The 24,994-nt window shown below is 41.4% G+C and overlaps 3 protein-coding genes across 4 annotated transcripts; all 3 read right to left on the reverse strand.

Moving 5' to 3' along the window:
* Positions 1–2,311: 2,311 nt before the first annotated feature.
* Positions 2,312–6,220, reverse strand: siva1 (SIVA1, apoptosis-inducing factor). Its single transcript, XM_086148740.1, has 4 exons — positions 6,019–6,220; positions 5,469–5,657; positions 4,315–4,468; positions 2,312–2,561 (listed from the first exon to the last, which is right to left on the reverse strand). The coding sequence occupies exons 1-4, from the start codon at positions 6,137–6,139 to the stop codon at positions 2,513–2,515; spliced, it is 513 nt and encodes a 170-aa protein (XP_086004866.1). The 5' UTR covers positions 6,140–6,220; the 3' UTR covers positions 2,312–2,512.
* A 421-nt stretch (positions 6,221–6,641) lies between these two features.
* adss1 (adenylosuccinate synthase 1) lies at positions 6,642–10,800 on the reverse strand. Its single transcript, XM_086148746.1, has 13 exons — positions 10,529–10,800; positions 9,625–9,727; positions 9,473–9,535; positions 9,340–9,390; positions 9,187–9,253; positions 8,967–9,074; positions 8,807–8,888; positions 8,591–8,717; positions 8,358–8,512; positions 7,734–7,858; positions 7,489–7,586; positions 7,242–7,391; positions 6,642–6,780 (listed from the first exon to the last, which is right to left on the reverse strand). Exons 1-13 carry the CDS (start codon positions 10,715–10,717, stop codon positions 6,728–6,730), a joined length of 1,371 nt encoding a protein of 456 aa, XP_086004872.1. The 5' UTR covers positions 10,718–10,800; the 3' UTR covers positions 6,642–6,727.
* Positions 10,801–10,916: 116 nt separating this feature from the next.
* On the reverse strand, positions 10,917–23,268 carry LOC147237408 (inverted formin-2). Of its 2 annotated transcripts, XM_086148756.1 has the most exons (23): positions 23,133–23,268; positions 20,093–20,503; positions 19,623–19,738; positions 18,788–18,947; positions 18,042–18,075; positions 17,664–17,805; positions 17,332–17,464; positions 16,646–17,206; positions 16,104–16,249; positions 15,939–16,000; positions 15,643–15,745; positions 15,461–15,546; positions 15,256–15,356; positions 15,050–15,120; positions 14,844–14,951; positions 14,689–14,759; positions 14,492–14,612; positions 14,237–14,401; positions 13,968–14,070; positions 13,716–13,868; positions 12,396–13,142; positions 12,097–12,150; positions 10,917–11,421 (listed from the first exon to the last, which is right to left on the reverse strand). In XM_086148756.1, exons 2-22 carry the CDS (start codon positions 20,490–20,492, stop codon positions 12,098–12,100), a joined length of 3,636 nt encoding a protein of 1,211 aa, XP_086004882.1. In that variant the 5' UTR covers positions 20,493–20,503; positions 23,133–23,268; the 3' UTR covers positions 10,917–11,421; position 12,097. The 2 variants fall into 2 exon arrangements, with proteins under 2 accessions (XP_086004882.1, XP_086004891.1); XM_086148765.1 differs by lacking the exon at positions 12,097–12,150.
* Positions 23,269–24,994: the final 1,726 nt, after the last annotated feature.

Here is a 24,994-nt window from a genome sequence, read left to right on the forward strand (position 1 = left end):
ACAACGGGTGGGGCGGGGTGGTCTGAAAACTCTGACAGCTGCACACCCAACATCATAATAGGGATGACACTTCAGCAAACACTACATTCCTGAATTACATATCCCCATGTTGAAAAATTGCACAAATCTAAGCAGCAAAATGTAGTTAAAGTTTTGACATAAAAGTAATTGTTTGGTCTATCTGATATTTTGATTTCAAAAAACGTCATACTGAAGAATCCATGAGTAAACACCATGTTACTGTTGTTTCAAAATATTTAAATACAATTTTTAACAAATTAACAGCAGATCAGTCTGAGGGGATATCAGATGATTAAATGGAAAAAAAATTAAACCTGTGTGACTTGTCAAACATTTTCTCTAAGTGTTCAACATGTGAATTGGTTTCCGATATCTAAATTGTGGAAACCTGTCGGTAAATCTTCAATAAAGCGTTTGTAAAATTTTAATTTAGTCTATAATCAAGTCAAATAAATGAAACGGGGGAGGGCCTGCTAAATACTTGTATACATTGTTAGGCTTTCAAAGATTTTCTGCTTTCAGTCAGTTCTTGAGTAGTTTCCAGCTTTAGGAAGACAAATGATGACACAAAAACAACATTCAAATAGCAGTGTTTTGAGACTAAGAGATAATGGCAATGGCAAAGACTGTATCAGTAGATGTTCAGACTCAATGAGAAGGTGTTATCAGCTGCCAACACCCAGAATAATAGCGCTCACAAAACAACAGGGCAGTAAACTACTGACAGTTAAAGCAGGTGTTTGAGGGTCACTTTGAGAAATGATTCCCCGCTTCAAGTGACAACAGCAACATTTACTTTAAGTTAAACCACCTGAGGCAAATTAATTCTTTCCATTTCCTGGGAAATTTTCAAGAGCCCAGAAAACCTTTAATGGGTGTTAAAAAAAACAATTGTCACAATGCTGAAAACAAAGGCTTAGTTTGAGATAAAAGACAGTCGAGCGCAAATTTCTGTTTTTCGTTGTCTCTGCATCTTAAAAACAATAGGGTAATTTTTTACAGAAAGAAAAGACAGTTCTGTCTTCATGGACCTCACAGGTCATGGCAAGGTTTTCAAGACACTATCTGTACATTAAAGGAGGTTAGATTTTATTTTAGAGGTTATTATCCCGAATCATTTCACCTTGGAAAGAGCAACATTAAAATCCAACCCAGTTGATAAGAAAAAAGGCATTTTTTAAAGTTGGCATAGCTAAAAACATAAGGACATGGAACACATCTTTAAAGGCTCTTGTTTACACAACTGCATAGCGATGTAAATAAGGAAGAATGTTAATCATTTAACGATTTGCAAAAATCATATGAATTTACCTACCACCTCAAATGTGCATTGTCTCAACTGATTAAAGTATCTGAGGCAGAATAACAAACTATTTTTCTTGAAAAATAATTAAAGGCATTTTGTTGATTCAATCACTCCTGACTCAATAAGATCACTAATTTGCGGAAAGTACATTTACTCAGTTTGCATTTGATGAATTGGGGTTTGTATCCCACATTACAAATGCAATTTCAGGAGTGAATGTCATCCTTTCAAGTGTAATGTCCTCCTCTGATTTCTTTTAATTCCTTATCAAGAAATGTGCAGACAACTTGACGCCTCGCTTGCCAGCAGCTGCCTGTTCACTCAGCCAGAAATCAAGCAGTGCCCTCGGACACCAACTGCAGAGATCCCCAAAGACCGGAGCCACAACTGGCCCACTGAGCAGGGGATGTGACTCAACAGCTCAGAGGCACATTTGAAATAGGCTCCAGGAAGTGCACTCATCCAAGCTAATATCTATTACAACATGTCATGGGCATGATTTCTATAAAGCAGTGCTGAGGATTTCTGCCACCAAGAACAATTACTCAGTGTACAATACTTGACCCTGAAACCAGTCATCAGTGCTGAGCTTCAGTCTGGAGAAAGTGATGACTACACCTCAAGGTCACATCCAGCGGGGTTTATTGTAAGTTGTCTGCTCTAAAACCCGAGTTTTCCAAAACCTCTGAGTCTCAATTAATAATTTTGATAATGTATCCTCAAGGTGGGTCCAGATGGTTTGGAGTCTGAATCATCATTGCTTAGCAGAAACAAGCCAATTATACCTTTTTGATGAAACGGTGAAATGTGCTCCTTCAGCAATGTGAGAGAAATTTATCCCAACCACCGAACAGGCTTCACTCTGAATGTGGCTTTGTTTCATGAACTTTTCCCTAAACTGATTCCTTAAAAGTTGCTGCCATCTACTGACACAGATGAGGTTTAACAACACACGAGCACAGTCAGCTAACATTTAGGTAACACTTTCCAGTGTTCAAAACGGTTACTTTATTACATTTAACAGGGACATTTGAATATACATTTTGAATGAGAAAATAACACATTATCTGTACATAAAAAGTTCAAGTTTATTTCCTTATATTTATATAATGTATATAAAGACATGCATTTCGATCACATCTTATAAAAAAATTAAAGGGTTCGGAGCTCTTCCATGTTAGTCCTCTACGTTGAACAACTGCAGCAGACAACTTCATCATATCTGCCGCTGTAGCTGTGGAACAGAGAGGTTCAAGAAAAAGATCAATCTGATGACCTGAATAAAAACCCACTTTCCTTAAAAGAGAAGGGGGCAAAAGTCACTATTTTTAGGGGGAGCAAGCAGTTCACACTGATTCAAAAGACTGATTCCATGTCAAACCTGCAGATTGGAGTCTAGGAGAATCTGAGCATTAGGCACAGCATAAAAATAAGGCTAGTTAAGAGTACACAAGGCTTTTACTTTGATACAAGGTTTGTATATTATGGATAAAGCTGAAAAAAGGAAGCAGATATATGATGTTTTAAAATTCAGTGCTGGTTTACTTGGATGACCGCTGTGTTTTTTTAATTAATATACTGCCCTTTCAGAAGGGGCTTTCTGAAGTATTATTTAGCCGTTTTCAAATCATGCGATTGTAGTTTGTGTTGTTTTTAATTCATACCTAATCTTTGGTTTTGTATCTTTTTGTTGGTTTGCTGTTTGGTTTTATCTCCCTGCAAAATGCTGACCTTCTAAAAGCTGATGAGCTTGCAGCAGTTGCCACCGAGGTTAGCAAAGCTGTCATATGTCTGTGAAGCAAAATTTTCTAAGAGCAATTAATACTTAAATGAGGCAACAATAATCACTCCTCGGACAATTACCCACAGAGAAAATTAGGTGGTGTGACTATATTCAAGCTTTTACAAATCTCCAACCTAACCATTAGTACTAACCAGTACTACTGTAAATGTTCATTTTACTACTGTAAAACTGGTTAAACCAAGCTTCAAAAGAATGCTATATGTCTCTCTAAAGAGCTTGTGCCTTTGGATAAATGAATTGTGGTATGATAAGGTATAATTGGTGAATATGAAAAAAAGGCAGCTCCCACCCATGATGTAACTTTAGACTGTCCTTGTGGACTTAATTGCACAGGATGCTGTATTTTGCATGAAATTTCACTAAATACTCTTGGCATTACTTATTACAGTGTTGTGGTCAAAATATTTTACTTTGATGAGGATTGTCCAAATTCCCTGTTGAGGAACTGAGACAGGATTTCGACAGGACACACACGCGCGCGCGCGCGCGCACACACACACACACACACACACACACACACACACACACACACACACACACACACACACACACACACACACACACACACACACACACACACACACACAATGATAGATGCTTTAGTTTGCAGCAAATCAGGTTTAGACAGGCCAGTGTTATGTGGCACATTTTCAGTTTTAGATGCAGGAACAAGATCAGAAGTTCAAGAGCCTCATTTCCTAAAGTTAGATATTTTTTTTTGTGACTTCATTAAGCTTTGTTGTATATTTCTTTAGCAATGAATGTCTGTATATCACCTCAGTCACATGTTAAACTCCTTGACACGCACACACACGCGCGCGCACACACACGCATGCACGCACGTACACCAATTCCCCGCACAAAAAAGCAGTATGGTTAAAGATTTTTCTAACATTTACCCTCGAACATATGGTCCACCTGGTTAAGGCCCAGATAATTTACGATTGGCACTACAAGCGTGTAAGTGGTTTAAGAATTTGACTGCACTCTCAGCTGATGCTCTGCATATTGAAACCACTGAGGTGTAATGAAGAGACCAATCAGGTTGTAGCTTAAATTATCTGGCTTAACAGCATAAAACTGAAGACTGACTCTGACTTACTATGTCTATATAAAATTCACAATGAATGATTTTCTTAACAATAGCAGGTATTCAGTTTGAAGGGGACAAGATGTCACCTACTCTATGATGCTGCAGACAGAGCAGCAGACACTGCAGCAGCTGGAGCATTGTCGCATACATGAGGAGCAGGCTAGACGATCACATTGAGAGCACAATTTCCGGGAGGTCTGGGTCTTCTGACACACACAACAAATGGCAACAGAAGTCACCGGACCTTGATGGAAATAAAAAGATACAAAGGACACAACCTTTAAGCCTAGTGATTAAAATGCAAAGCCCTTTAGTCAAAAATGTAAAACTTGTACATGAGCAACTCTATGACAACAATGACATCTACTGGTGCACAAGATGGAGCAAAGGAAAAAAAACTTATCACATGCCTCAAAGAGTCAAACTGGCAGTCACGTGACTCTATTGTATTCAGCAGACATTTTTCTAGGTTGGAAAAAAGAGGCTACTCATTTTCCAGACAGCATATTGGTCTTTTAAGTAGTATAGTATCCAATAATCCAAAATATGTTTATTCAACATTACTTGCTAAATTGTTAACTAAACAAATTATGTATACACCATCAATAGACTATGATTTCTTGCATGCCTTTTTCACTTCCTATGAATTATTGACTTGATGTGCATGGATGCTGCTGGAACTTTGAATTTCACCTTGGGGATGCATTAAGAACCAAACAAACCTAATTAAGGTGGTGTTTTACATGTGTGTTGTTATAATATTGATTTACAAGTCCCATTGTTCACTACACACTATAAACTGAAGTCAGTGTTTTGTGACTTAAGGACAACTCAAAGTCTAAAAAACTGCAGGTGAGGCATTCAATGCACAGTTTGAAAGTTAAGAGTTTGACTGTGCAAGAGTGAGTGTGGCTGGCAGTTAAAAACTGTAACAATGGTTAATTAAAATTTTTATGTGTGTCGCATACCTGATCGGACAATGCAGCCAGTAAGATTAATTGTACATAAATATAATCATATCAAATTTATTATAGTAATCAAGTAATCATAATCAAATTTATCGAGAATGTTAAAAGTAGCAACCAATCGAGACGGTTAAGCAAGCACTGACCAAAAAGCAAAATCAAGCATCATTAGACGAAACAAATATTGTCCACGTATAGCAACTAATTGTTGAACATTTTAATTACTGTCAATGTGGCGCGGTTAAAGTGTTTTGATGGCGTTGTGGTCCGGGAGTTCACCTCGTGATCCGCTGGCTTTTGTCAACTTCCCGTCGTGTCCTATTAAAGTTTGTCCCCTCAGCAGTGTGTGGCCGTCCGCAGGTGCCTCGACTCTTCCAGTTGGCTGTGGGTCTCTGAACTTCTCCTCCCCTGTCCATATTTTGCCCACCGCCGCCTTTGCACCATTAAAGAGTAAATTCTTTGTTTTATCTGTGAAAAGGGGTGAAACAAATAACGGTGACTCATATGACCGCCCAGTGCTAGTGCACTAGCAATGTCGTTGTTCTGCTTGCATAGGCAGCGCAGGAAAAAACAAAACAATTCCCGCTAGCACTGAGCAATAGATCATGTCGGTCCAACGATTGCTGGCTCAGATGTAGACTTCCACGAATATAAATCGTTCCGCGTTCGTATTATCGTTCAGTGACGAATGTAAGACCATTTTGTTTTTATTTCATGTAGCAAGAGCACACTTGGTAAAAAGTGAATACTGTCCCTCGTAGCAGCTAATCCTTCACATCCACGAAGCTAGCATTAGCTGGTACGTTGTAGTCCTCTGGCGCCAACTTACCATAGATTTCTTTTCTGTACTGATTTCCAAACACACTACAGTGACTAAGCTCATGTTGCCCCACATGAATTTTGTACTGCGATGAGAACGTTTCTGAAAAAGGACACGGTCGTTTGGGCATTTTGGTTGGCAAAGAAAACCGTGTTCCGACGTACTCAGAATTTTCAGTTGCGGGAAAAATACAAGGGAAGGATACAGAAACCAACCACACGGAACCTTTATCACGTGGAGAAACCTTAAGGCCAATCAGAGCGTTGCTATGTTACCACGTGATCTCAAGGTGATTTGCTTATCAAAACATGCCACCTTTACTGCATGTCGAAAATATCGTATTTTTATTCGTTATTTAATCTTAGAGTGGCACTTGGTGTCATGTGCAGGGAGATAATTTTCGAAACATTGCCGTATAAAAAAATATCGTGTCATGGTAAGATTTGATCGTGTTCATCGTCATGCGTCACCTGGTCATGTACGTACAAACCAATAGATTTGCCTCCAAAAGCTAAGATGACCTACAGATTGGTCACCACTTATCTTCACACTTCCATTTGAAATATTTTGATAATCTAATGTATGGAATTGGACATTTCAGAACAATGTAAAAAAGTGAAGCCTGTATCACATTGCTGGAGGAAAATCATTTTTTTATTAAGTTAGATATATGTCATATCATCTGTTTTTCCATCACATGAGAGATGAAGGTTTCTCCTTAGAACATCTGGATCATGCACTCTCGGGACTTTCCAACACCAACCCACTTGACTAAACGGAGAGATGATGAAAGAGAGAGAAAGAGAGAAGACGATGAAGAAGAAGAGGAAGAAGGAGGTTAAAATATTTTAAAAATGTTCACATCAATCCAGTGTTAATATCAAAATAGAATTGACACTGGCGAGGAGCAGTTATGTGGATACAAAAGCATCACCTAGTGGATATATTTTCATGCGCATGAAGGGGACATCCTTATTGGATTTATCAGAAAAAAACAGCATATGGAAATTATTTTGGTAGATAGATTACCCAAGTTTTCTGTGAGAGCCGTAATTTCTGTCAATTTGATTTTGCAAAATTTGAGGATTTACATCATACAGAACAATAGCAATGACATTATACCGAATAAGAGCAGACGTTAGATGGCAGAGTTCGATTTGCTTTAGCGACCCCTGAAGGGAAAAGCTGAAGGTAAAATTTAAAGATGTGATATTTTAATCTGTCAAACTTACTAGGAACTCCAATGTGGTTTTCAATGAAGCGGATGTAGTTTTGTGCCTTGACTGGAAGGTCACTCCATTTCCTGGCAGCAGATGTATCGGTCTTCCAACCAGGGAAGGTCTCGTACTCAACTTCCACTTTGTGCAAAACATCCATGTTGGCTATGATTAAAAGAGAACAGTGATTCATCAGGTCGTGGGTCTTGATATTGAATATACCCGGAATAAATTGAAGACTTGCGGCGTCATTCAAATTTACCTGGGAAATGGGAAATTCTTTTCCCATGTAGTTTGTAAGAAATTCCCACTTTGATTTCATCCAACACATCCAGAATGTCAAGTTTTGTCAGAGCAATGCTGTGAGAAGGATGATGCTTCAGTTTTCTGCTTTACACTTTTAATTTTAAGTGACTGACTTGTAAAGTTGTATGCTTCTAGGGTTTTAATAACAATTTCTTCCAAATTACACCTCATGACTTTGGTCAAACGGCTCACACTACTCACGCAGTGAATCCATTGATCATGTGCGCATATCTCACGATGACGAGATCCAACCAACCGCAACGTCGCTTCCTTCCTGTGGTTACACCAACCTCATGACCCCTGGTCTGGAGTAATTCTCCCACTGCCTGAAGACAACAGGGTAAAAAAACAATGTTATCATACTCTTTTTTTGGACTTTTATATCAAACAATTTCAAACACATCAGAATCCTTTAAACAACAATCAAAGAACACCATCGCAAGGGTTGGAAGTAATGTTCTATTGTGGTTGGCTCCCAAGTCAAGTAATATGACTCCAGCTTGCATAGAAATATAATCTCAAAGCAAACTCTGGCCCTAAATTTAACCCTGTGAACACATGACCTGCATGGGAGTCATGGACTGTTTGAGCCAGTCTCTCACAAAATTCAACAGCTGTACTACGACAGTAAACACGTACCCTCCATCAGCCAAACGGTCTGCATTCCGGCCACAGAAACAAAACGGACATGCCGAGCTAAATGTCAATCACATTACACAATTTGTCACGTGTTTCTCTTCATATAAAAAGAGGGCAAATATTCACAGCATGTGAAAGTATCCAGCCTTTGGTGTCCTGTTTAATTTCCTCCAGTAATATGCTTACATTTAGTTGCTCTGTGGGGAAGGCTCCAATTCCCACCCGGGTGGTGTAGGCCTTTGCTACGCCAAACACATCACCGATGTTCAATGGAGGGATGCCCAGACCAGTACATGCCCCACCCACAGTACAGTTTGATGACGTCACGAAAGGATATGTGCCTAAGGAGAAGACATTTACTTGTTATTATTACTATCTAAAACTCATACAATAAAATTAAATCTGGTGCATAATCTCACCAAAGTCAATGTCGAGGAGAGCAGCATTGGCTCCTTCGACCAGAATCTTCTTTGGAGATCCATGAAGAGCTTCATACATGTAATAGACCCCATCTCTTACCATTGGCCGCAATCTCTCAGCGTAATCCTATCCAACATTGTAAATGTTTAATTTTTGGAGCAGTGAAATTACAGTACATCATCACTCAATGTGCAGGTTCATGTCTGTCTGTCGACCTTGAGTTTTTCCAGTTGGTCCTCAACGTCAACTATCAAGGATGGGTACATGGCCTGATATTGATGGACAAGGTTCTTGAATCTAAAATATGTAAAACAACAAGAACATGAATGAATGAAAATCAGCTGATACAAAATGGGTCTCAGGTTACTTCCTCACCTGGCGGAGAAGTCCTTAAAGTCGCCCAGAAGGTCACACACACGCAGGCCGGTACGGGATGCTTTGCTGGAGTATGCCGGTCCGATTCCCTTCTTGGTCGTTCCAATGCTGTCACATTGCATTTTTTTGTGTGTTTGTTAAAAAAAAAAAACCCTTAACCTAGCTGAGGTTCTTGGGCTTAAGACACGAATACAACATTTAGCTTTAGTTAGTAACTTACTTCTTTCCTTCCTGAGCTTGTCTTTCAGTTTCCTGCAAGCCATCAACAACTTGGTGGAAATCAAATACTTTGGAGAGATGTGAAAGTGGTTACTGGAGCAGCCTTTAAGGGAGATTGTCATTAGTAGAGATTGTTTGTCCAAACGATACGTACCAATGTGGGCTCTGTCCGAGACAATCAGTCTCTTCTCCCAGCCTTTCAAACCTGACAGCAGGCGAAATAAAGGGAGTTTAAAGCCATGTGAATGCGCCAAAAATTTAAATGTACTTCATCTCGCTTTCAGTACCTTTCTTTTCATTTTTATCACCCTCATCAAACAAGCCAGGTAAATGTATGACCACACCATTACCTGCAACATCAGAAGAAGAATCAGGTGTAAGAGTTGATCACTAATCCATTTGTAATGGTTTTTAGACTTTTTCCTTTTGAAAATTTCACCAATGAGTGATGTGCTCTTAGGGTTGATGATTCCGCTGGGGAGGAGGTGGAAGTCGTACTCCTTGCCATCCACTACAACCGTGTGCCCTGCATTGTTGCCACCCTGCAAATCAAACACAAGTGTGTGTGTGTGTGTGTGTGTGTGTGTGTGTGTGAGACGGTTTGTACTCCACGAGCTAATGTCACTGTCATCGAATGCAGCGTGATGTCCATGCCACAGAGGAGATAAAACCCTCTGCACGTGCCTCCTCCTATTTTGATGAGCCCACCCCCATCATTTCAAGTTCAGTTAGATTTTCAAGCACCTATTTCAAGCCCACACCCCCGCCACTCCCCTCACCCCCACCCCGGGTAAGACCTGGCCTTCTCATATATCCAGCAGCCCTGAGAATGTGACCTCTCTTGTCCAGTGGGTGGGACCCTTATGCCTCCAGAACACAAGGTGCCACTGCCAGTCAGTCTGTCTGGAATGTCCTGGTGGGATATTCCAACGGCTGCACTGACCTCTATTTTCTCACTAGTGTTATGCTTTATTATGTAATAATACTTTATCATTATTTCTACTCAAGCAAGTACATCCCAGATACCAAAATGTCATCGGAATAATACCCGAATAGTCAATAGTGATGTGAAAAAGACAAGTTAATTAGAGAAATTCGTAGGAAAACCATGCTGAAACGGGACTTGCAGTTAAAAGTGCTTATCGCTTCCTTTTTTTAAATTTTTTTATTTTGAAACACCACAAACGATTTATAACCGATAAAGAGACAATAACTCCTCTCCGGATCACGCAGATAACGGCGACCTCCGCCTGCACCTGTTGCGGTCCACCACAGGCCGGTCACGGATTTCCACGGGGATTGTTTTAAAAAAATGACACGCCCCCCACTCGAAATACGTATACCTGACATCTGCAGACGACGTCGGCCTCAGTGGCCAGCAAGTCAACGACTTTTCCTTTGCCCTCGTCGCCCCACTGCGCGCCGAGCACCACCGTCACTCTGTTCCCCACGTCGCTGCGCTGCCGCTTCATCCCTGCCGCGGCGGGCTGGTTGGTGTTCTTGTGATCTTTCGCCGACCAGCCGAGCGACATGATCGAGGTGGCGTCTTTGGAGTCTGTCCTCCTCAAGAATAAACGGCGTCCAGGAGTGGCATGGCCATATCTGTGACCTGACGGCGGATGACGTCAGCGCACAGGAGCGCGCCGCGCTGCCCTTACAGGTTACTGCCGCGGAGGATCGCCTCATGGCCATTCTAAAGTCTTATTAAACAGCCGCACACAGCCATTCTTAACATTAAGTTTTATTAAAATATATCAAACAATTTATTTTCGCGTGGCCTAAACGCCGTTGCATTTCACGCTAGAGATAGCTCGCTATCGAGAAATTGAGACTTGAGACTAAGAAAGAAGTGATATTGTTTTGACAAGTGGAATGAAATATATGTTAACACTGCATCTTCTTTGCACAGGCGCGGGAATTAATACCTAAAACACGCCGACTGCATGTTACAACAATGATACAAAATATACAAAGTATATTCAACTTTTGAGAGTATTTCAGAATCCAAAACAAAGTTACATTTACATAAAGTGACACGTTTACATCCACGCGGTGAACATCCTCAGCATTTTTTTGGCCCTGAAAAAAAACATTTGGTGCTCATTCCTGCAGCCTCTTGAAAGAGGCAACACTCGTGGTGTCTGTGGAAATAGAACATTCTGTTGTCCGTCCGGATCCCGGCTCCCGTTACATTAACATTTTCTTTTCCCTCGGGATCTCCTTTTTCTCGGCTCACCTAGGAGAAACACAACGACTGCAATGAATGAGCGGCATCAAAAGTAAATCTGTCACATCATTGTGGAAAACTAATTTAGGATTGGCTTATCTGCGAATGCTTGGAATCAGCTCGGAATCGCAAACATGATTCGATCTGTAGTATATCCAGGTATTTTTTAAGGGTGAAACTTTTTTTGTTGTAATATACATCAACTTTAATCGAAGCATTTTACAGGAAGCACACAAGACTGTTATTAGAGACAGTTCCAGTGGGAGATTCGGCGAATGGACAAGAACATATGTGAGGAAAGACAAAAAGGTGAAAGGTTTTATGAAATAAGTCAGCCCACAATTACTCCACAAACTGCTTTAGATCCAGAGACTGGTGTTAATAGCCAATGAACAAATGGGAATTTGATTTTGTTAAATTACAATTGTCAGTATTAGTGTTTCCCAGGTTGGATGAACATTAGAGTACCTTAGAGTACTTTAGAATAAGTGCAGTCAAAAACAAATTTTTTTCATATTTAACATTTGAGTGTTAAAGAGCACATGTTAAAAAGCTTGACGACACAGACACATGGAATCCAGATTCCATTTACACTGACAAATGTTATTTGAAAGAGGTTGGATGGTGACTGAGCCGATAAGGAAGATGATCCTGCTTAGTTTACCATCCCATTGAAAGACCTACCTCACTGCAACACGCAGCCTTTTTTATGTTTAGAGTGTCCTTTCCCACTGTTACCTTGTGTTTTAGAAAGTCAGAGTGTAAAACAGAGCATTCAAACAAACTGGCCATGTATGACTGACATTCTAAATTAACTCTGCATATTAATTGCATTCAGTGTCCTTTATAAAATGCATACTGAGGTACTAAAAAAGCTCATACATACTGTAAGATGAAAAGTGCAAAAATCAGTCTTCCTCTAAGGCATTTCAAGACACAAGCATTCCAAAAATTATCTTTATTTAATTTGACTGGTAGTTTACCTTGATTACTCTTCTTTTTGCCCCGTTTAAAGAGGCTCTGCGATTTCTTTGGTTCGGGTTCGAGGGATGGAGGCTCTACCTCAGATGCTGCTGGCAGATCCTCTGACTCACATCCGTCAGGGACGTCACACCCTTGGACTGTCTCATCCAAAGTTTCAATGTCATTCCCCAAAGTCTCTTTTAAATGGCTTGTTTTATTAAGAGTTTCACCTTCACTATCTCCCACATTGCTTTTGCTGTGATGTGTTACTTTACTGTCTGTATCAGGAATAGGATTTCCATGGAGCCCAACATTCACTCTGATGTCACCTGTATCCTCAGGCATCAACCTCTCAGGTGCCAGAATGGAAGTGGCGTCCAGCAGAGCCTCTACCAGGTCAGAATCTGATGGGGGAGACGGATTGGGACCACTGGTCTCAGTCGAATTTCCTGAAAAGCCATTTACGGGGATACAGGACTGCTGATGACTGTCCAACTGAGCATTAGTTTGTGGTACTGGCGAATCCTCTGGCATCGATGCAGGACTTTGCAGAGGCGTCAGCGTTGCGGAGGCAGGTCCTCCTGGGGGTGTGCTGAGTGGTACAGCTGGTCCCTCTTCCGCACTCTGAGTTAGAGGCTGTCTCTCTTCTGGTGAGCTGTTGAAGCCGTTCACTTTGCCTGCGGTATCGTGCCAATCCTGAGGCTTGGTGGGGGCAGAATTGGATGCTATTTCTACGGCTTCTTCGTCTACAGGCTGAACACTTTGCCCTGAGGGTAGAGGCCACTTGTTTAAATGTGGAAGTTATGCACTAGTCTGCAATTGATTTTCTACATGCATCTTTCCATTATCTACAAGTTTAATCGCTTTAATCGCTCAATAAAAGAGTTATTGTCTGTTAAACCCCAAAGTGACTATGTTTGAAGGTCATCCCCCTTAAAGATATTTGAACTAACTGATAAAAAGGTAAAGAAAGCAGAGCATATTCACATGTGAATTGCTGGGATTTTAGTATACTTGGTTCTTAAGAGACTTCAAAACAGATTTACAGATTAAAATGGTCGACAATGAATTTCAAAACTGACAACCCACGTAGTATTCGTGGCCAGCGTGTACCCATCAAAGTAGTTTGATATTTTAGACCTCAGTGAGGTTTTGAAGTGGATGACCGCTCTAAGAAACCTCTCCAGGGAAACTAATTCTGCAGCTAACTGCTGTTGTGAGAAGGCACTTACAGGACAAATAGAGCATACAGTAAGCAGCAAAGCTGTGTGGCTCACAGTTAGGTGGTTCAGGAGCGGCACAAGCAACAGCGGATGGAGGCTGCAGTCTCTTATCCTTACCAGGTGGGCAGGCATTCCTACGCATTTCACTAGAAGGGAGGCTTTCCAAATCGCACCTTGGCCTGGTCTTTCTTAGGCTGAAACCCTTCCTGATGTCTGCGAGTAGGTGGTCGATTATGCAGCCATCATTTTGTGGCATAATGCCCTTCTTGACTGGTGGCAGAGGGACAAAAGCACAGCTTATAACAAACTATTGAAGCAAAATCCAAGATTTCTAGTACTGCACGAGAAAGGAGTGGTGGAAGAACTCACTTATTTTTCCATTCTCTCCCTTCTGCCTCTTGGACTCTTCCTCTGCCAGCTGCTTCTTTCTTTTCTCAGCTTTGGCTGCCTGTTCTTTTCTGGTTTTATTTTCCTGTTATGGTGAAAAAGGGGTGTCACTCAGTGCCAAGTACAAACTGTACATGGCAGTTCATCTCTGTATCACTTGGGCAGTGACATGTTAACATTTTTTTTTAAGACAAATCCTCCAGAACACTCATTGTAATACACTCTTTCTGCATGTTTGCAAGCTCCCTGACCTTCAGTGCTTTGGTAAACAGACCCCGGAAAGTCCTGATGGTCCCAAAAAGCTCTTCGAGAGAGAGATTACTGGTGTCTTCACATAAGTAAACAGCCAGTTCACTCCTTTTGTCATCGATGGCGGCAAATCTTTCACTCAAAGTGCGACACCCCTCCATGTTTTCCTGCAACAATGAAGTGAAGGTACTTGATCCAAAAGATAGTTCTAAGAGATCCTTTTGAGAGCTGAATCAATGGTTAAGTAAAAGCCTTACCTCAAGTATTTTTTCATACTGTTCCCTCACTTCTCCCACAGCGTTGGAGATCTTCTTGACGGTCTCTTTAAGTCGCTTCAGTAAGGTAGTGGCTTCCGACTGAACAGATTCCAGATTCACTCTGAACAATATACATGAAAATGTCTCCTTATCAGTTAGACAAACCAAACCATAAGCAAGGGTGAATGGTTCCGTACCCTGCTGCTTTTTCACAGATCTCCAACTCATCTGGCAATGCCAAAAGCTCTGGGTGGTTCGCTTCTGCCTCCTTTGTATTATAAGTCAAAGAGTTTGTAATTGAAAGGTTAACGATAGACGAAAACCAATAGCAGCCATGAGCATATTAGCATACCTCCAGTATGTGATGAAGCAGAGTAATGCGGCTCCTGTTGGCCTTGGTCTCTGTAAGTTTGAGTAGAGAGCTGATCTTGAACCCCTCTGCATTCCCTGTATGGCTTCCCTAAAAACATAGTGATAATTGCAAACGCAGACTCTGTCTATATGCTACGAAAACACAAACATTCAGCAAAATGTGGAGGACGCATAGGATGTTCTTACATAGTTGAGAAAATTGCCCACGTAGAGGATGAGCCTGCAGAAACTGGGCATGAGAGTGCTGTTTCTGAGAGCTGGGAAAATCATTACATCATAAAATGTTACTGTGAAATGGTCCGCATTAAAACAAGGACAATCAGAGCAAAAGTTACTTTGAAAAAAAATAAAAAAAAATAAATACAATAAAATAATATGAAAGCTTTATTTACAGTTACAGGCCTCCTCCACCAGCTTGACCTTTGGCCTGAGCAAGTCCAGCACTGACGTGGTTTCTTCACACAGCAGCATGCACTCAATCCTCAACTGATAGCTGGAAACGGGTCATAATGTTGTCAATTGAGAATTATAGGCATTTTATGTGTGAGTAAAATTATAAGATGAAAAAAAAAAAGCATAGGAAAAAAACAAAGTTACCATGGGACAGACAGGAGTGAGTTGTAGAAACGGTCAACATTTGCCAACTTCTCCATTTCTCCTTGGAATGACTTCAAGTTTTCAATCTAAATAAAAAGATTGATCCAATGCATTTTTTAAAGTGGACTGTCAATGAAAGCTGTGTGCACTTTAAATGTACAAAAGTAACAAACTGCACAAACCTCATGCTTCTCTGGTAGGAGCTTCAAGAGCTGTTTTAGCACTTCAACATCAAACTTGCTACGGTCACCTTTTTCAATCATAGCTATGAAGTCCTCATTTGGGCTGGAGAGAGAAAAAAAGGCCTAATCAGAAATTAGACCTAAATACATGTATAAAACTTCCGTTATAACAAAACTAGCAATCAGCATCTTGTTTTGTGACACATGGATATGGATTGAGGGATTGACATTCTAACCTTCCAGTTACTAAACTGGTTATTTCCTGAGCCACGTGGCCCTTGTGTGTCATCTCTTACCATTTAAATTGTTTCAGGAATATGTTCAAATTCAAGTTTTTCTTTGGATCAATAAAAGAAATCTATAGGATGAGAATGACAAAGAGAGATATATTAAAGATGATATTGTTTTTTCATCTTTGTTGCAAATTCTGAGAAGAAGTGCAGGGTGCTGATGGAAGACACCTCTTTGGGCTCCTTTTTGACAGGAGCAGCCGGCCCCTTCTCCTTATGCTCGGTCACTGGAAGACAAAACAGTTGCTCGATGCTGCTGTAGTCTGGTTCCCGAGGAGGAGGATCTTTCTGAACCGAAGCCCACATGGATTCGCCATCTGTGAGTGCAATTAGAAGGTATCCCCATCACGATGGACTCTAGCTATTCCATTTAACAGCAAAAGAAAAAAGCAGCTGCCGAGGCTGAAACTAGTTTCTCTCCTCTGTGATCTAGAGGAAATTACCCACTGGTTAAACAACCTTGCCTCCCCCAACAGCCATTTAACACAGGTATCTTTTGATAATGTCTCCATTAAGACTTTCTTTGATACTTTCCCATCAAGACACAAAATGAATCAGTCTCAAGAGGTTGTTATACAAGATGGAGACAAAGCATTCTTATTTTGATTTGAAGCCTTTGCATACATCAAAGCGGGAGACAACACTCCTGAAATTAGATCAAGTCTAGTTTTAGAAATAGTTCTATTCCTCACAGGAAAGTGGTCTCTACTCACCGGTCACACTACGGACTTTCTGCCAGTTCAGCTTTTTCATCCTCAAAGTGGGACACCGGACAGCCTTTGTGGGTGCACTGCATCCCAAGACATTGCTGCTCTGAGCAACTATTATTCCCATGGGAGGTGGTGGTGGAGGAGGCATGCCAGGTAACGGAGGTGGTGGTGGTGGTCCATTGCTCATACCTGGTAAAGGGGGTGGAGGGGGTAGTCCAGGAATGCCGGGACCAAATGGAGGTGGTGGAGGAGGCGGTGGTGGTGGCAGCTGCATTCCAGGCAAGGGAGGAGGTGGTGGTGGTCCATTAAGTCCTCCAGGGAGTGGTGGTGGAGGTGGAGGTGGAGGTGGAGGTGGAGGAGGAGGAGGAGGAGGGGCAACTGCAGACAGGGGTACCTTAGAAGAATTGATTTTCTCCTCCTCAGCATAGTCCTCGTGGTCCAGATCTGTCTGTACGGCCTTGTCCTCTCTGAGATTCTGCCCATCAACTTCATGGTGACTCCCAAAGCTCTTGCTTTTTGAGAACATTAGCCGCTCCATGATCCTCTCAAAGGAACTCATCTGAGCTGGAGTTCAAAGAAAAAGACGCTTAAAAAACTGTGACCTCTGCCCACATTCTGGTTTCCATTAACTATCTGGCTAGATCTTCAGAGTGTTGAGCTAAAGTGAAAGCGGTGCGCCGTTGACTTACAGTCTTGAGCCAGCAGTATGGCTCTGTTAGCAATGGCATCCAGAGCTAGCCAGATATCCGAGTGGCCTGGCCCCATCACCAGCAGTGACTGCAAGATGGACAGTAGCTGGACGGAGGCCGGGGACCTGCTCACCTGGACACGCATGAGGAGAGGGGCACGATTACGTATTTCGAGTTTCATAAGACTACAATCATCAGGGTGTAGTAATTGTTGCATATGGACGACATAAAGCTTACTGAACCTCTTAGAAGTCATTCAAATGGAAAACAAGAAAACACACACACATATACATACACATAAATATATATGTATATTTATAGGATGCTCTCACCTTATTGAAGAGTGCAGTGAAGACCTCGCCATGATTACTCATGTCAATACCACCGTACACCCGCAGCAGCTCCTCATTGTCCTCAGCCATTGTCTCTTCAAATGTTTCACATTGAATGATCAAGTCCCCATCCTCCTCTTCCCTGCACACAAACACAGATCTATCAAGGTTCGGAGAGCGCTGCACTTCCATTTGAAGCCATTGCCAGTCAATTAGTATGTAATTTATTTTGAGTGGCTCTACTGGACTTTGGCATGAGCAGACGTGAGATTTTTCAGAATTGTCCTCTTCACATATCTCCAAACTGACAGAAAGAATTAAAAAAAAAAACCAACAGAAATATGTTTTGAAAGGGAGAAAAATCGATACAATCCTCACCTCAATTTTGGTAAAATATCAAGTAACTGAAGCCCTGTGAGACAGACACAGAACACAGATTTAAGGAAGCACAACAGTAATTACTCCGTTTAAGAAAAATCATTATCTCCTAAGGCAAAACGCCGATCATCATGTTGGCATATAAAAATGTCAGAAAGTCACAGGTGGGCAATCACAAAGGAGGTGTGGCCAGTTAAATTGCTGATTGGTTGTGAGAAAGGGGGCGAGGTCTTTTACCATAAACATTTAAAACACTAAAAACAAGTTCTTTTGTGAATTTCAAAAAGAAAGGTTTTTTCAATCTCTGTCAAAGGACAAATAGGCAGGGGTTTAAAGTCCATGATTAGTCATGTATCCTTAGAATCCATTGATCCTGTTTACTTAGTAAATGATTTATCTCAACCACTTATGTCCCAAATCACCTGACATATTTGATGTAATTATTGCAGTGATGACATTTCTAAATAAAGTGAAATTGTAGTTTTTTATGATGTAAAGCACACAGTAACGCAAGACTTTGGGACACTTCAGGGTTGCTACGTTCTCCAAAGAGAAAATTGGGCCATTGGACCTATTCTTAGACAAACCCAGTGACAGAGATATTTGTTAAAGAACCTGAATGACGTCCTGGTTTTCCTTATGTCTTTACTTATGACACTGGTGCATGTTGGTTAAACCCCTGGTGCACAGAATCATGATGTTATTGGAGACTCCTGATGAACTACATAAACAAAGCTAGAACCTACCAATGAACTCCTTTCTCATTTTATCTCTCTGTCTGAGGCCATCTGAACCAATGATGAGTGCGTTGATGACACTGAGAAGTGTGACCATGTAAGGGACGTTGTCCGTGGCTTGCAGCTCGTTCATAATCACACTAAAGCGATACTGCTGCGTCTTCACCCCCTGGAGGAAAAATTAAGATCAGTGTATGTAGAAAACCAAGACTCGTATACTGATGAAGTATTCTGACCTGATTGGCATCAGGTCCTAAAATGTGACTTGTATCCATAACAGGATATTCAGAGATAGAAAAGCACAGTATATACGGTAGATGCTTAGTGGTTCCGTCTAGAACTACTAGATGTAACGCAGGTTTGAACTTAATCCACAAGAACTGCAGGGATTAGCACCTAACCTCACTTCTGCTATCATCAATCAGATATTAGCAGTTTTAATGGGAGGATGAAACCGGTGTCAGAGAAATATGCAACACTTTCAGCAGAAATTACTTTGCAAGATCATCCTTCCACTTTCCACAAATAAGTGTCTCTCCAGACTCAACAGCATTTATGAAGTTATGTTCATATAAAGAGTAAAATGTTCTGCTCATAAAAAAGGTGAGTTAGTCACTAAATTTTAATGCATTGAAACTCAATCTCTGCCCCCGTTTGGTCAAAGTGGTCATGTAACTAAAACCCCGGGGATTACTGTGTAACCAGTCTGAATTTGAGGTTGACAAATTGTCATATGCTTGAATAAAAGTAGAGTGGCTGAATACCAAGTCACATCTTGAGAAATCGTTGTTTAGAATCTTAATAGTAAGCCAGATTAAATTCATATTCACGTTTCTGCACTTGCCTTGTAGTGGTCCAGGGCGTCCAGAGCCAGATTGTGACCTTCTGGAGAAAACATGCTGAGGGCTGCGAATAGTTCAAACACCTGCATCTTCACCATGGTGTTAGAGGTGTCCAGGGCTGAGGAGCATCAAGACCAGACATGAAAATCAGAGATAGGGGGCTCGTACCTCCCATCTTGTAGAGCACACATTTCTTTCCTTCATTTCCTGTTGGGACTATACCCAAATGGGCCATTGTTGCTGCACAATACTAGTTTTGCTTGTTACTTGCTATACTAAAGTTACCCAAAGTAATGTGAGCCACAATAACTTTCAACCAGAAATTATAAATATTCAGATACCTCAGAAAAATGACAAATTTTGTTTGCTTTACATGAGGTGCCAAAAGTGTGTAGGCTGCCAGAAGAATTTGTGCCACCAATAACCTAATCAGGCAAGTTTACAAAATTTAAATGATGCTAAGGAAGTCAACCTTGTGAGAGCTTCCGAACGTATCCCTCATTCTCTATAATGAAGTGGATCCCAGTTGCGGAGTTCATGACTGCACGGACACAGTTGACACAGGTCAGCTGCAGAAGGGCATCGGCGATGCGAGAGCACCCCCGACCAGAGAGCCGGTCCAAGGCCTCTAGAAGGAGATCCAGCCCACTCAGCTCCAGGAACTGGAACATCCATGCCTGGTCACTGCCTTCCAGGCGTCGTTTAAGACCAGAGTAGTTCACAACAGTGGGAACCTGCAGGAGTCTGATGCATAGCTCAGGATCTGCGTTCTCCAGGTTTGCCTCCTGCTGAGAATCCAAATCCTGAGAGGAGCCAAGGCGACCCCTGACCGCCGCCCACTTCTTCTTTCCTTCTGACTTCCCTGACATCATTGCAAGAAGGACTGGGGAGGGCAGAAGAAAGGCATGTTTACAAATCCCAAAATATTTTCGCTTGTAGAGAATTCTTGAGAGGGAGGAAAAAAATCAAGCTTGTTTAGTTTTGCAGATGGTTTCTCTCTGCACAGATATTCTATGATTTTGTCCAGTATGCAATATTGCCATCGCAGAGGAAGCAGGCTGAAAACAAAGCCTTATCAGAGAGGAAAACAGAATAGGAAATGACAGCACTGCACATTGTGGCTGGGTGAAACATATGTCAGCATTACAGTCGTCAACAGCTATGCCATGCCAAGCATTCCGACTTAATCCCGCGTAAAAAACAAGTGCATCAGCAGGCTGTGTGTTGTTTGGATAGTACATTTCTTAATTTCAAACAAATAATGCGTTTTTGAGTTATTTGGGGATTACAAAGTTCAAAACAAAAGACACATTCCCAGGATATTCGTGAAAAGGTACTACAAAGAAAGCTTTGCTGGGAGAGAACTTTTCATAGAGATCATACCAGTACTATAATAACAAAGATGAACCAATACAAGCGTGCCCCAACACAACAGAAATATGGCTTAAGCCTGGAAATACTTTGTCTTTATTATGACTGTAATATTAGGTAATCCAGTCTTAAAGAGATTGATTATTGTCTTTTCCATTCTTAAAAACCTGTTTTGGTAATAACCTTAGTGAGGACTCTGAGTAAACCCAACGGTTCACAGGGGATCATAGAGCAAGCCTTGAGAAGATCTAAGATGTTGCATTTACACAGAGTTCCATTGTGACAATTTGTTCCACGGTCTCCTTTTGAGGCTACAAGTTAACTAAGCACTATTGCATGGCAATTTGAACTGCCAGGGATTGCATTCCTTTGAAAAGATGACTCACTGGGCACAGTAAACTCCAGAGAGTCAAGGTGAAACTTCATCTTTTCTCGCTCTCATGTGTTCTTGCAAAGAATTTGTCAGCTCTTGCTGCAGGATTAATCCTGCCACCAGTGTGAAAGTGTTACCGTGACAGCGAGGAGACAGACAATGGTGGTTTACAATAGAGCTTCTCATTCCTTCTCAAAGAGGTTCTTATTGGTCAAAAACGGATGGGATGGTATGGCTCACTGGCCTCTCGCACACCAAGAGGCCTGATTCCCAGTAATTACTGAAACACTCAGTGGTTCAGATTTATATTGCTCTGCCAAAGTTGCAGGTTGACACTTGATATCTGTAAAACACAGCGTCTGGAAATGCTGCAAAATGGGATGACTCCTCATCCGTTCCGCCATCTTCAATTTCTTTTTATCTTTGTCTATCTTTAATCAATAAGCAGGTTACAACATGTGTAAGTAAGAATCCACAGAAGATGGGTAAGGGCACCTTCAACTAAATGAGACATGTCTTTCTCTTTGAACATGAAATCACTTTATAGTGATCCTTTTTCAAAGCAATAAATTCAGACCAGTATCTGTCAGCCTGGTTATTAGGGATGGGCTGTATTTCACTAAGTTTTTATTTGAAAGCAAAGGCGTTGACTAACAGTTACTAAAACATTTCTCTGGAATTTTTCACGAGGAAGGAAAGGACCTTCCGCAGGAAGCAACAGGAACATGCTGGTGTGACAGCTCAGGTTCCTCTTTTTGAGACCTCTTTCTCTCCAAAGGGCGTTGACTGGATACCAAGAAGATGGTGATCCTGTGACAGTTGGTTTGTTAATTCTGCAGTAATGTTCCAGAATAAGCAATGACCGAAAAGCACTCGCATGTTTTTTTTTTCCCTTCAGCAGCCAGAGAACCAACCCATACCGATAATACCAGGGTGATTCACAACACACTGGCCAAACACACTCATCAGTGAACTTTTCCACACAGCAGTCCATCTCAACAGCGCAGCATTAACACTTGCATGTGTACACACAAACACCTATATTGATTTATTTCCCCATGGAAATGGGCAGAATGTATGAACGTTTTTACCAAATGCTGTGTATTTCATAAATCATAACTGGGTAAATAACACAAATGTGTGGGCTTTAGCAGGGGGATATATTGGACATATCTCACTTCACTTTTTACTTTCACTCCACTGCATTTCCATTTTAATTACTGCTAAATATTTGGGCTGGCTGAAGTCTCGCTGTCTTGCACAGCAGAGATAATAATTTGAAGGAAAAAGTACATCTGGAGTCCATTTAACAGACGCCTAAACATCCTCTCCTCCACTCTGCTATTTGAGGGTATCGCAGTGTATTCTGCGTAGAAGTTTAACAGGCAACATTGAGCTTGCCTAACAAATGTATTTTCGTATGATATGCATATTTTCAACATACAGGGATGAGATTTATGTAATTCCGAGTGCTTTCAACTGCGATCCTTGGATCCAATGCTGAGCCTTTATGGGGAACAGTCGATTGCAATCCGGCATCAAGACACTGGGTTACCACTTGGTAAATCTGCATTACGCATTGCATCAATATGACTACTTTGTGCAGCTATTTACAACACATACACAGGAACGAGACGGGGACACATCCTTTGGTTTGCATGCAGTGCAAAAAACAACGGGCTAATCACTGTGGTTACATGCCACAGATTAAAAACTGTTGCATTGCGCGGATAAAACGTAATATCAGATATGAAGAATAATGTCTTACCAGCCTTGAATCCATAAATAAAGACTTAAAAGAATCCTGTCCTCCCGGTTGTGTCACACGGGAGATCGTACGCCCGTCATCGAGATAATATTTGCATCAACCCAAAGATGGAAAACGGATCCCTGAAAATTTCTGGACAGTGTTGCGAGTTTGGTCCTGGTGTGACGAACCGCTATGAACCCCGCTCTTACTCATTTTTGGTACACTGGTGATGTCAAGGCGGAGGTAACATCCAGCACTCATCCGTTTGGTTCTTCACAATAAAGCAGGCACGCTCGTCGCTCACTGAACAAGTGGGCGTCAACGACTACAACTTTTAATTCTAAATGGACCGAAACGTAATGTCCCCAAATTGGACTTCAGTTACTTAAAAAGGAGGAAGTCACTGTTAATCCACTTTCCATACAGATAACAACAGGCACTGGTGATGCAGAAATCAAAGCTCTTCTAGCTGAAGCAAAACAACCAATGACAACACCCACAACTCTTACAGCTTTTTCTAATACCTTCAAATAGTTGTCCAATACGGAGCAGGAAAGTACTTAAAACCATAATTCACACAGCATGGCCTTCTTCTTCCGTGAGATTTGAAGTCTTGGACACCGGTGGAGTCAGACATTGGTGGAAGTTGTCAGACTATGTCATTTTATCCCTTTGTGACGTCACGCCACTGTGAAGCTGCTGCTCCGTGCATGTCGTCCGGCCGTTGTGATGGTGCATCACCGAAATTAATAAAACGGCGTGAAACAGAGCCAAATACAAATTCGTAAGAGAATGGACCGCAGTTCCGTTGGGTTTTTAAGAGCTTGTTTGCCGGTGCGTCGCTATGGTGACGCGAAGGAAGCTGTGACGTCTCAATGTGCTGTAATGAGATCACGCCATGCTATGACGGCCAATTGGTGTTTGGGACGTCGTAACAGCGCGTTCGTTAAACATAAAACGTACAAATTTTGAAAAAACTCGTACAAAGTCTAGAGAAAAATGCTCCTTTCGCCTCTTCGAGGATTTCTGTGAGCGCTGTTTTATTCTGAATGCAGTAGTGAAAGATTTCCTGTGAATGTGGCTGTCGTTGTCTAGCTTGAATCTATTTGCGGCTAAATGTATCCAGTGGTTGTGGCTCTCCTCCCACACACCCCACCCCAACAGCTGGAGCCGACCTGAGGGAAGGGAAAATTAACTGGAGTAAGGAGAATCTTAACTACAGATGAACCCATAGCAAAATACGCAGGGTGTTGGTAAAATTTAACTTGTTCCGTGTGCTTTGTAGTAGATCTGAGTGGCATCATAATTTTTTTTCAAAATTTAATTTAACATTTTCCAAAACAGGCATTTCTTTACTCCTTCTTAAAGATATTTCTCATATTTTCCTTTCCCCCAAAACGCAGACACATCACAGGGACATCTAAATTTCAACGTGTCACTGTGTTTGCATACCTTTAAGGGTGCATGCCTGGAAAAATGGGGACCTTTCCATCACTTAATTGATATGAGGGCGATGTTTTTGCGAGACATTGTTTAGACTTTATAAGAATGAAAAGATTGCACACAAATTTTTAAATCAGCTTCAAACTTTTGTCCTCAATAAACAAAAATGGTCCCCCAATTAAAATACCGCTTGATGGCATTTTTCCTGTTGAGCAGTGAAGAAAACTTTTGTCAAATAATTTAATTGCAACTGGACTTAAAAGCTTTACACTTATGTTCTGGTATACCCAGGAGGCTTTTTCAGGTCTGGAAGAGGGGAGGGAGTTTGGTACATACACTCACTGCTGAGGTTGGGGGTTGCCAGTGGCCTAGGTTGAATGGGGGTCGTTGTGGTAATTTGTGTGTCACTGGGAAACAGTGGCAAGAATTCAAAGAAC

Source organism: Fistularia commersonii, chromosome 1 (genome assembly GCF_037954325.1).
Source record: "Fistularia commersonii isolate RoL2024-O1a breed Wild chromosome 1, RoL_Fcom_v1.0, whole genome shotgun sequence".
Classification (NCBI taxonomy): Eukaryota; Metazoa; Chordata; class Actinopteri; order Syngnathiformes; family Fistulariidae; genus Fistularia; species Fistularia commersonii.

Coding starts and splice junctions, on each gene's coding strand:
- siva1 (XM_086148740.1), bottom strand. CDS start 6,139: ATGCCCAAACGACCGTGTCCTTTTTCAGAAACGTTCTCATCGCAGTAC. Junction 5,658..6,018: donor GTACAGAAAAGAAATCTATG/GTAAGTTGGCGC, acceptor CCCTTTTCACAG/ATAAAACAAAGAATTTACTC. Junction 4,469..5,468: donor AAAAGCCAGCGGATCACGAG/GTGAACTCCCGG, acceptor ATTTCCATCAAG/GTCCGGTGACTTCTGTTGCC.
- adss1 (XM_086148746.1), bottom strand. CDS start 10,717: ATGTCGCTCGGCTGGTCGGCGAAAGATCACAAGAACACCAACCAGCCC. Junction 8,513..8,590: donor TCTCCTCGACATTGACTTTG/GTGAGATTATGC, acceptor TCTTCTCCTTAG/GCACATATCCTTTCGTGACG. Junction 7,859..8,357: donor TCCCCACAGAGCAACTAAAT/GTAAGCATATTA, acceptor TGTTGTCTTCAG/GCAGTGGGAGAATTACTCCA.
- LOC147237408 (XM_086148756.1), bottom strand. CDS start 20,492: ATGATGTCAGGGAAGTCAGAAGGAAAGAAGAAGTGGGCGGCGGTCAGG. Junction 14,071..14,236: donor TGTTTACCAAAGCACTGAAG/GTCAGGGAGCTT, acceptor TCACCATAACAG/GAAAATAAAACCAGAAAAGA. Junction 13,143..13,715: donor TAGGAATGCCTGCCCACCTG/GTAAGGATAAGA, acceptor CTCTACCCTCAG/GGCAAAGTGTTCAGCCTGTA.